This window comes from Varroa destructor, unplaced genomic scaffold (genome assembly GCF_002443255.2).
Source record: "Varroa destructor unplaced genomic scaffold, Vdes_3.0 BEIS01000007.1, whole genome shotgun sequence".
Lineage (NCBI taxonomy): Eukaryota > Metazoa > Arthropoda > Arachnida > Mesostigmata > Varroidae > Varroa > Varroa destructor.
In genome coordinates, this window is record NW_019211460.1 from 19,498,323 (window position 1) to 19,510,193 (window position 11,871).

Genomic DNA, 11,871 nt, shown 5'->3' on the forward strand with positions numbered 1-11,871 from the left:
ATATATATATAGCGTAAGATTTAAGAAATCCTCTTATAGCCCCAGTTATGGAAGGGTTGTATTTAAAAAACTTGTTGCGCATCTTTTTGTGATCGTAAACCATAATGTAATCAATCGCAAACCGTGACTTAATCACGTTTAGCCTTTCCTCTGCTTGGCGAACTCCGCACTCTTCGTTACACTAACAACGCTGTTGTCGTGCGCCATAATGTTATTAAGTAAATTGCGCTGGTCACTAACTCTCTGACGAAGGTTTTTTTGTTAATGTCTGTAACCTGCAAACATGCAATCACCCGCCATCATCTGGTTATTGCAGTTCAGCCAATGGAACATGTAGGGGTGCTCCCTATAATAAAAACTACGCGAAATAATATGGTATATAAATATAGAGGAAAACTAAGCTGGGGAGAGGGTTGTCAATGTGAACTTATCTAATATATATATATATATATATATATATATATATATATACTGATATTGCGAGATGATGGCATCATTGAATGACAGCTGGACTTTTGTCACTGCCTGTGTGTTTGCAGAGTGTCTTAAGCTGTCCGTACAGCCGCAACGTCCCGGCCAACGTGGTGCGTCTTAAGCTTAGTGATTTTCTCAATGGTTGGCTTCGTTTCAACTGCGGGCACCCGGTAGAACTCCGCCCGCATTTCTGGTCGAAGTTTGTGCTCAAGCAGCATATTGTTGTTTGGCGCAAGGCCGACGCAAGCGCGGATAATGTTCTCGATACAACAACGCTGCTTGAATAGAGCGTTGACGACTGGAGTACCTTGCGGAACAAGCGGTGCTTTGCACAAATAACTGAGAATACTGAGTACAGGGTCGAAGCCCGAAAACTCGGCCTGGTGCTTTAAGCGCATCTGGATGCGCTGGCAAAGCTCAGCAAGGATGACGAGATCTAGAATTATTGGCGCGGCGAGCAGCGAGTCCTCGCAGGTGTTATGCACGACGATTGTATTGCGACCTCCCATGGCCAACTCGGATGTGTATTCGTCCATGGCGCGTTTCGAGTCGCCAACGTATGGGACGTATTTGATGACAACGCAGTGGTCAGGCTTCTCGCCGGGCTTATAAAGCAGATTGTTGCTTTCGACCATGTCATCGACAACGTTCGATTTTGAGATTTCCTTCGAGCGGAACTGCGCCGGAGCCGAAAGGTTGAAGCCGTCATTGTTGCCGAGATGGTTGTAACTGACAATGGAAACTGGTTTAATACCGGCACTAACAAGGAAGTCAACAAGCACCGATTTCAGTTTTGTCTGACCTGATTTGAAGTCATCGCCAGCAACCAGAACCTTGTTTTTCTCGGCCAGTTCGATCAGACCTGGCACAAACGTGTTTTGTGGGGATCCATTGATGTAAGTGACCCCTTCGAGAATACAGGCGACGGCGTACAGAGTCGACGGAGATATCTCGCTCTCGTTGCGGTCGATCGAGGCAAGCAAATTGGCGGCCGTATCATTGAGACCGGGCTGTACAGCGCAAAAGCGCTCAGTGTTAGCTGTCCAAAGGACAATGACGTTGGGGCAGCGTTTTTTCATGTCACGCAAATCTTCTCGAATCTTTTCCATCTCTTCCTTTTTTCTCAGGCCCATATAGACATTGTCAGCTCGCGCTTCCTGGTTTGCGGCTATAAAGTCGGGGTCATAAATCGCCCTGCGAGGCACAAGCACTTTCATCTGAAATTTTAATACACGGAAATACAATTAGTAATTAATTCCACTAATGTAAGGTACGTAATTAGCGGCGTTGATTAAATATAAGGTATCAGCACATATGGCGGAATGCATATCATCATATTAGAACAAGATTATTGGACACACATCACCGGTAACCAATACATACACTAAGATCATGTATATATATATATTTTTTTAGTCTATAAAAATACTGAGAAAGCAACTTAATTGGTACAGGTCTTGCCTTTTTTTTTATTTAGCGACACTGATATCCGTCCTTATACAGGTAAGATGTTATCGACATGGAAGTTATTCAAGGCGTCCACTGAAATATTGAGCCTACTCGCATCATGGAGCAATGTAAAACAATCTAAGCGAAAAGCGATGTATAAACGAATTTGTGACATTTACCTGATCGTATAGCTGCCTCTGTACGTCCCACTCCAAGACTTTAGCGCGCTTCATACTCTCTGCGAGGTTCATCTTAGAAATGTCCCAACCATCGACAATGAGGTCATTGGGGTCGAGCATTGGAACGATATCTTTCATTGGTACGAACACTTCGTGGCCTTGGGCATCAATTCCGATGCCGACAGTCGACGCCTGCGTGATACTGCCCCAGTAATTAGCTTGGCGCACGCCGTCCTTCGTATTCCACTGCAACTTCGCACGATTCGCGAGTATCATAGCCGTTACCGTTGAGCCATTGTTTCCTAAAGCACGTCAATGAACGATAAAACAGTGATATAACAAAAGTTAGTGCTGCGAACTGCGATGCAGGCGACTGAGCAATAAACAGCTTAGAGCTTAGTTGAGCCCCTTCTGACTCCTTAGCAAATTTTATTTTTTCAGAACACGCCATCCAGACGTTGCGTCAAGATACGCATCATTCACTACCGTATTCATGAATTATGACGGGAAACACTCGTGAAATGGCGCTTTTTTTCTATGACGCCACAGACTCTGACGAATTGTTACAAGGAGAAAACAAGCGCATAAACTCTTTGCAATCGTACGTATTATGATATGTATAGATAATTATCTATACGTGTATCTATGCAACATGGAAAAGTCGCAAATGATTGGCCACACGTAGATATACACTTTACTAGTACGTCAGGCGAAAACATCTCGTTTCAACTTTCCATTGCTATCACTGTGGCTTCCATATAATGTAAGGTGGCCTCTCCTTTTTATTAACTCTATCACTAGCAATCACTCGTGTGAAGAACTGCTTACCTCCCCACCCGACGAGTGCCAAACAGGTTTTAGGCACTTTGCGCGTTGTCCTGAAGACGAATTCTTTTGTTTGCGGGTAACATTTCACGCTAGCGCCCTCCTTATTCACAGCGGTCGTCTGATACGAGTACTCCGTTTCGATGTACTCCTCCGAGTACTTCACACGATCGGAGTGAACTTCAATCACCATTTTTGCTGTTTTTCGGCTGCTTCGACTGCTATTGTAGGTTCAATCTCGTGTTTTAGTTTTATTAATTAGCAACTAACTAACCTTTTTTTTTCTTTCACGCTTTGAAAAGATTGTTCTTCGTGTTCCGGATCCTACAGCTCCGGCTCAGCTAACTGCTGGTATTAAACTTCGGCGTAGTAATGATACAGATCGCGTTCCACGATTACCTGCGGCTTACCTGTTGCTATACAATAGCAGTATTTCTATAGTATCTTGTATTATAGTACTATAGTGTTAAATATTGTTAAACAGTAGAATTCTTCGTACCGGTCCTCTTGACTGTCCACTTGATCAAGCTGTCCGCAAAAAGTGGCGCTGTCAAGACGTTCTTTATCTGACCGCCTCTGTCTACCAAGGTAGAACTGAGTTTACGACGCAAGTTGTGATTGTTGCTGTCCGACCGCCCGGCGGTATCGTTCTTATATACACTGGAGCCGAGTAGCGAAAGTTCTCGACGGAGTGGGCGAGGGTGAAACGGTAGGACGAGTAGGGGAGAGCCATGCGAAAGGTGGCGCTACTGACAGCCGCGACTGTTGCCGCTGGAGATACTAACAAGATGATGAGGTGGTGTGAATCCGGGTGCTGGATTCACGCCATGTCGTCAAACTGCCATTGTGGCTGTGGATTTTGCATTCCAAATTAGCTCCAACAAACGTATACGAATATATTCTATTATAGTAATAAAAATCAATGTTTTACCATAGTATATACTGTAGGACGCAACATAGCGCTAAGACAAGCCAGTATGATGGCGACCATAGAGAAGCGACATTACGAAATGGTGTTTACGTTTAGATGTTAGAGTTTCTGTCATTTCCACTAATGCTATTGTCTCTGCTCGTCGGTAGTGGTGTTGCGTCTGCAACAGCCTTTGCAGGACGCCCCTGGGCGTCAAGTGGCCGCGACTATGTTAAACATCGCACGTCAAAGGGGTTAGGTTGAGTTATTAAACAAATGAAAAGTTTCAACACGTAACAGAGATACGTACACAACGACATGCTCGGGTTCAATAGGGAATTTTGCCGGTTTTTCTCTCTCTGATCGTTTTCTGTTGCATTTTCGATACGGTTATTGCTCTAATGATGATGATGACTGATGTTCAAAATACGTTGATATAGACCGCACTCCATTCTGAACGATGACAACAGTAATATGAATAGCAGCGCCAGCAATTGTTATCATAATTATCTAGGTTGTCATCATTGGCAGGACTGCCGGCATAGGGTAACAGGCGTGACAGTGATCAGACAAGCCCTCAGGCTTCGCAACATCGGCTACCGCACACTGAACACTCGCAGGTTTCGTGAGAGTGGAAATCGTAATATTGGGTGTCCTTAACCCTGAACTTCGCTGCGCCCTACCGAGCCCGATTTGGGCAAAAGGCTGCAAACAGACCCGAGAAGCCCATATACAGAGCGTGTGACAGAGAGATTATGCTGATGCAAGTGTCTTGAGACGTAAGTTTTGTGTTGGGGCTTATTTGTTATTTGCATTCTGCTCGAGTTTAGTTTCTTTTAAAGAAAGAAAGAAGCTAAATTACTGTTCATAGACATTGTGTATTAGCAGGACACAAAATTAGCTTGGTTAGGTTTATATGCGTTTATACGAGTTAGGCTTGTACCAAGATTATGTCAACTTATGCCAAGAGTTTCAATCTCAGTGATGAATATGGAAATAGCTTTATATTTATTATTAACTGTTCAGAAGAATTCCCGTCCGCCTGATACATTTGATACGCGATTTTTTGGAATCGTCGTGTTGCTTCCCTTTTCTTAGTAAAATAGTATATATATATATATATATATATACTATTTGACTTAATTTTACATGATTCATATATATATATATATATATATATATATATATATATATGATGGTGAGTATTTATAACGGTATATCGTAAGCAAAGAAACAGTGACGATTGAATTAAATTCCGATGTGGCCCCAGGGCACATTGATGAACAACCTATATAGATACTGAGAGCCACCAGGCTTCATTGTATAAAGCGCATGGGGCAAAGCGAAAGGAACACATTTTGCTCCCGGGCCCGCGCGTCTAAGTGACTGAGTTATATTTAGCAAGGAGGTATAACTCACGCACGTGGGAAAAGCAGACCGTAGATGATACACCGGTATCAATCTGAGCACTCATTGATTTTGTGATAGTTAAACGATAAGCCAAATATTAGCTCTACTATAGACGGCACGTTATCAAAATTAGTCAAGATACAAGCAAATGGTCTTTTCCAGATGGCTGTATCTCCTCGAACATTCTCTCTGTAAGAGCCGATGTATTGTGTACGTCTTTTTGTGAGTTATATAGTTTTGAAGCAATGGAGGACACGTTAGTGGATACAGTGGTATAGCCATAAAATCAAGTTCATTCATATTTAGATCTTTTGTGGAATGTTTTAGCTAACCTAAAGCTTGGACTGCCAGGCCCCACACTAAAAGCTACGAGGCTAGAATTTTGCTTACTAAATTTATGGATATGTAAGTTTTTCTGAGTCTGGGATAGATTTGTATAAACAAAGAAAGTTGTCATAGATAATTATAATTACCATCAGTTCAGATCTTATACGGAGACAAGGCAACATGTCGTATTACAAACTTTCAACTAAGCCTGTAGATTATGTAAGATTATGTACCTGTAATGAACCTGTAAGATTGTGACCAGTAATACGTAACAGAATGTTGATATCCACTATGGATTTATCGCTAGATTGTTTTTCCATTTTTATTAAATTTAGAGACACTGCAATATACTTGTGTCTTTCCGCACCACCGCCTAGAATACGTGGTTGGAATGGAAGTAAGCTCGTGCTAGGCGTTCGATTTTTCAAAGACCAGATATCACCACAGTGCCTCGATTTGTTTGTCGATCGTAGCCTTGTCAAAATAATAATTAAGGACTATCAATGCGCATTATGGGATGTTATTATAACATTTGTATCATTAGAGATGTATCGAATACTGGAGAACAAATTGTCGTGAGTAAGATTATGTCTATGGTGGTAATCTAGTATATATGAATCGGGTCTAGGAATGCTTTAGGCGACTATATGAATTTCATATAATTAATAAACCTAATCAGATATCTATAGTAGTACCACTGTACGGTTATAACTAGACTGTTTCTTATGATTTGTAATTTATAACGTAAGACGCTAAGTGGGTAGGATTTTTGCTGTACGGTTAAAAAATGGGCATCTTAGTAGTAGGTCCATTTATTGTGTCCAATAAGACTGCAGGAGAGTCATACGTCGCATGGTTACGTTACGCCGACAAATTGACAAGTGAATTGGACGTGTCAAATTAGCGACGACGCACACATCTTCACATAAAGAAAAATCAATCTTTACATGAAACTGTTCAGTTGTGCGGCCTGTTTTGTTTTGCTGCGTTACCACTGCTGTCGCTGTAATCGTTGATCACATAGAAAAACGTTCTCCAACTCCTTGTCTAGAAATAGATTTTTGTGCAGTTAATTGGGGGCATCATCCGAGGACGCCGTTTAATTCCGTAACATCTGAATATTATTGAAGCCGTTGGTGCTATCATTTTGCATTGATATCAAATAAAGTCGCAATACATTATACGTAAATATGGCACCCCGAATCTCATCCCACGAACCACTGCCTGTTGACGGCCTCATCATGGTGAACGAGCGGGACCTGCAAGAACTACGGGACAAAGCCGATCACCGTAGAATAGTTTTCGAATCGCTCCGACGAGTTTTCTTAGAGGTGGCTGGCGAATGTTCATCGCTCGAAGCTGAACTCAAAAGCCTGCTCCGAAGGTTGGGTACGTCTTACAAATCTGTGTTCGACGATGAACCGACAGACAGCCGCATCAGCAACATTTTTAATAAAAGTGACGCCAACATCTGCATTAGCGAAATGGGAGCTACCGGCAGCAACGTTCAAGATGACATTGTTATAACGAGCCACACGTGTATCAGCGATATCAGTGATTGCAGTACCGGGATCGGGACCAGCTTGAGCAGTACAAACCATAGCAGCGGAAACCTCAGTAATGGGAGTTGTAGCGGCAGTTCAAATACGACGACTAATTGTTTGGTCTTCTATTAGAGCGACTCGGAAATGTTCTCAGAGTTTGGAGACAAGCGTTAGATACCAACATCGGGTGTAAGATACGCTGCTAGGCAACGCGGTACCATTGCATGGCTGTCTGGCATTCGTCGACGAAAAACTGACGGGGTGTTGACCGGCCTTATGGCGGAATGAAGTTGAGTCACTAGGAAGCGTCCGCGACAAGGGTAATAACCTCAGTTTGCTCACTATTCGACGGTTTGGGGATTAGAAATCTGCTACAACTTGAAGCCGTTCTTTCAGTTTGTCAGCATTGCAAATACATGTGTGATCGGCTGATTAAGGTGATGGGAAAATTAATTTTGAAGAAGATCAAAAGAGATAATCTGCAGGCGCCAATTATTGATTTTCAAGTGATTTAGATTGGAAAGTTGGCTAGGACAGAGTTCAAGTTTGAATTCGCGGAGAATAGGCATTGGATAACATTGAATTCTCAAGTGTTTTTAAAAAATTAGTCCAGGATAATCAGAATACTTGGCCAATTTTCTAAAAAAATATCTACTCGATACATTATTAGATTCCTTCAGTAAATGACATCTGTCGCCATACATAGACATAGGTGCCATTGACACGATTTAAAGGGGCCTAGTTGGCCAGAAAGCCAAAAATTTGATGTCTCTTATTTGTCGTTAATGCTTTTTGGTCGAGCTATACGTATGTGTTAATCATGTAACTGTGTATATCAAACAAACATTGGTAGTAGCCTTGCCAGGCCATTAACTCGCAAATTACAACACTGAAATGAAATGTACGTCTTAGTTAGGGAGGCTTGTTGAAGAATCGCACAATTCGTAGAGGGCATATACGTTGATGATAGATGTAAACAGAGCTCCTAAGTCGTTTCCACTAAATCGCTTTTAACGTAGAGAAATTTTTGTTTATATACGTTTCGCATTTACCGAATTGCCAACTGAAGATTGACCATGTTTAAAACAACGAATATATATATTTTGTTATATTTTTGATTACTTGATTATGTATGAGTTATCTAGATTTTTAGTTACACTTTCGACAACTTACCACTCGAAATGTCGGTCTCTGTTATTTTTACTGTGAAGAAATTGGTAAAAAGCCATATGTTCGTCTTATTGGATATCGCATATGGACTGTACATAGTTACCAGCACAGAGTGAAAATAAAACTCCGTCCAAGTACATCATTTTTAGGATTATCTGTAGCATTCTGATTGCACCTATAGTCAGGCTTTTTGATACATCTCTATTTATTTCTTATTATTGTTAAGATACTATAAGTGCCTGATGTTCGAAATACCTCTAAAAGACATACTTTTAGCGGATGCACGGTACGTCCACGTGGTCATCACGTGCATCACCACTAATAATAACCTAGCTAATAATTTCTAGCGACGTTTGAATGTTGGTGTTTTTACCAGAAGACATTTGGTGCGAAAAGAACTGCTAAGCGTGTTTTCTCGATTTCTATTATCAGCTTCTAAAACCTAGCCTACTACATAAAATTACTACTAAGTACAAATGTTTGTGAAAACCTGATAACTCTGTATTCTAGCTAGGAAAACATAATAAATACACATATACATAACGAATAATACATATATAAATAATAGTACTAATAATAATAAATAAAAATACATATAAACATGACAAATAAAGCCAACATGTAAATTAGCTCATTTCAATCAAGCTTTCGGTAGCTAGTGATGTATGAATCATAGTTCGTCGACCATTTTGTATTGACGCTTGCACACAAAAGCGGACGTATTTCACACACATAATTCAGTTTTTCAAAAACTATCAGCGAGGAGAAAACTTATTGAGCCTTTAAACGAGGGACAGGAAGGCTTTATGTTGCAGTACGTTACTCTAACCTCCACTGACATATTCTCCGTGCTTCTTAAACAGTAATGACTGGAAGTGTCCTCACCGCACGCAGTTTCCGCAATTCCGAAAATCAACTCCGGAAACGCTATCGAAAGCAACACGACCTCAGAATTTTACCAAACACGTACACATATATAGATAAAAAAAAAACAATACAATTTATTAAAATTGCGTATTCAAAGATGCTAGAGGAAGCGCTTGTACGTGGGATTCTTCGCGTCGCTAATGTTGACAGGTCCCCCCCCCCCGGTCGGTAAAGATGTTATAGGGGAACTCGCTTTGGGGGTGAACATTCTGGAAAGATCACGACGGAAATATTGTCGGTATGAGCACTAGAGGTTCTACTCTATATCGATCCCTTCTCTCGCAATAACGACATAATGAGATTGTATTGCTGTAAAAAATAGCGGCGATAACCGCAAGGCTTAACTCGAAACAAGCGATATGACCGACAAAGGAATCAAATGAGTGTGCTTCGATAACTCCCCTTAGAAAAAGCGGTACGACTATAGACCTAACGTTACGCGTAATGTGGAAGACTTAAAACAGAGAAAAACATTGCTGTTTCACAAAAAAGGTATGCGTCATTGATTAGGTAAGAGGGGCCATGGTCAACGAGACGATTCGAGCTAGCTAGATGGTTGGCTTTATACGTAGAAATGCACTGATGCATACCTGTCATACATGCCCCCTTAACCAGGAATAATTTATACATGTGGAAGAATATTCCAATACGTTATGTGATCAAGTCGGGCTCATTCTGCCTTTCAATATACGCATAATTGTATTATATAATTATTACGTGATGATAATAATTGGGTAACAAGGATCAATCGACTCCATGCAAGGATTTTCCGTCACATAATATACATAAAAGTAAACTTGAACGTTGACGGAGCTGTAGTCAATTTCTTAGCTTAGCAAAAAGTTATCGTTCGTCTGAAATTTATTCCATAGTTATTCTCCCGGCAACAAAAGTGTTTATATTGTAATAGTATGTTATATTCTTTTGAAAGAGATTGATATAAACGTACAGGCAAACGCCCACTCTTGTTTCTCTCGTAAAGAGCTATCTATGCCCCTAAGTTGAAATGGACTACCCATGTTTTTAATTTCCGGCCGACACCTTAAGTGTGGGACCTTGACTGTCTAAGGTCAGAGCTAACGATACATACTAGTAAGGAAGCGCACATGCGCAGCTCGATCATTTAGTGCATAGCCGAACCCGTTCTTGTATCGAAGTGCTTCAAAAAAAAACGGATCGTGGTCCTGCTACAAAATAGAACACATCAGTAGCCGCTTCGCCTGCTTATCAGCGTTTTCTTAGGGCCGGCGTTTTGCTGTCCATTGGTCTTTTCACGATGACGTTTGACAACCAGGAGGCCGGGCCACGAGACTAGAAAGAAGGACGCTGTTTTAATGCTGTCAGAAGTTCTCTTCTAGCACTATCAGCAAAGATATGTATATTGACAGGCGAGCCACAAGGCTAAGAATAGGCGAATCGTTTTTCTTTGCTTCAAAAAATAGGATGGCGTCATCTTAGATCTGTTGCGGTAGATAACGGGACAACGGCTCTAGCCATGTATAGATTATGTCGCTGTTTACTGCTAGGTGTAATCTTTCTGTGTTTTATTTGTCTATACTTAATATGAGATCGGGATTCAGCATCTGCGGTACAGAGAGTTTTTTATGTGCTTCAGAGACTGACTGAGCTGACTTTTGAACTTCAAAAAAATTTGCTTCAACTTTGCTATGTATTGAGATGAGTGAAGACGAAGGTCGACTAAGAACTAGTTCAAAGATAGCCTACAATGGCGACATGGACATAAAGTCAATGAGCCGATTGTGCCATATATTTGAAAATAGAACTTTGCTTCGGCCACTATGACCACTGTTGCTGCCGTTGCTGTTTAAATTGACTTGGCACTTGATTTGCCTAGTTACTTCTTAGCCACTCAGCATGACTAGCTTTCATGTATCATTATTTAGTAAAATGTCGATTTAGGTTTAAGATCGTCAAAACCTATATATTCAAACCATTTATCCAGAAGACCATCGTAATTAAAGAAAATAATAATAAGAAGCTATCAAGACAAATTTATAAGACGTTCTATACAGTCTGTGTAGTTTACTGTCAATAGTACACGTATATATTTTTCAGGTGTTTCCATGCAAGCTGAACGCGTAGCAATTTGTTTTTCTTATACATTAGGCCTCTGGAATAACCTCTCGCCATTGCTTCGAAAAGTATCTGAAGGAGGAATCTAACTATATTTTAACAATTTTCCGTTAACAGATCCGCAACAGGGCAGGCCAACCGTTTATTGATGTGTATGAAAGTATTTACACCGAGCCCGTAATGTACAGATACACACCGACTGTCAGTAAAACCGGACTGTGTTTCTATTGGTTCAATAAATTGTGGCACTTTTTATTCCTCGTTCTTGCGTTTTCCGCTTCAAATCATGAAATACATAGCATTCGTTTGTTACACGAAACTCAACTTAAATCTAATCCGTCCAACTCCTTAAGTTGCTTCCGTATTTGCGCTGGTCTTAACGCTGCAGATGGTCATAGTCACGCTCGAACTTTGAAGGTTGGCTGTATTATTTACTGGTAGCAATTGACCCGCTTCTTTTCTCTACGCCAGCTCCACTGTCGCGAGCCGATCCACTGTCAACTGTACAACGTGAAGTGCGCCCTCTTCGACGGGACCGCATGGCACCGTTGACGTTAGCTGT

General features: G+C 41.1%; 1 protein-coding gene and 1 long non-coding RNA gene across 2 annotated transcripts; one reads left to right on the plus strand and one right to left on the minus strand.

The window, feature by feature from the left end:
- Positions 1-376: 376 nt before the first annotated feature.
- On the minus strand, positions 377-3,562 carry Inos (Inositol-3-phosphate synthase). The gene is made up of 4 exons (XM_022816639.2): positions 3,427-3,562; positions 2,931-3,148; positions 2,103-2,404; positions 377-1,691 (listed from the first exon to the last, which is right to left on the minus strand). Exons 2-4 carry the CDS (start codon positions 3,118-3,120, stop codon positions 546-548), a joined length of 1,638 nt encoding a protein of 545 aa, XP_022672374.1. The 5' UTR covers positions 3,121-3,148; positions 3,427-3,562; the 3' UTR covers positions 377-545.
- Positions 3,563-3,704: 142 nt separating this feature from the next.
- LOC147754420 (uncharacterized) lies at positions 3,705-8,442 on the plus strand. Its single transcript, XR_015316681.1, has 2 exons — positions 3,705-4,616; positions 6,411-8,442. It is a non-coding gene; the product is annotated as an uncharacterized LOC147754420 (long non-coding RNA).
- The last annotated feature ends 3,429 nt before the right edge of the window (positions 8,443-11,871 follow it).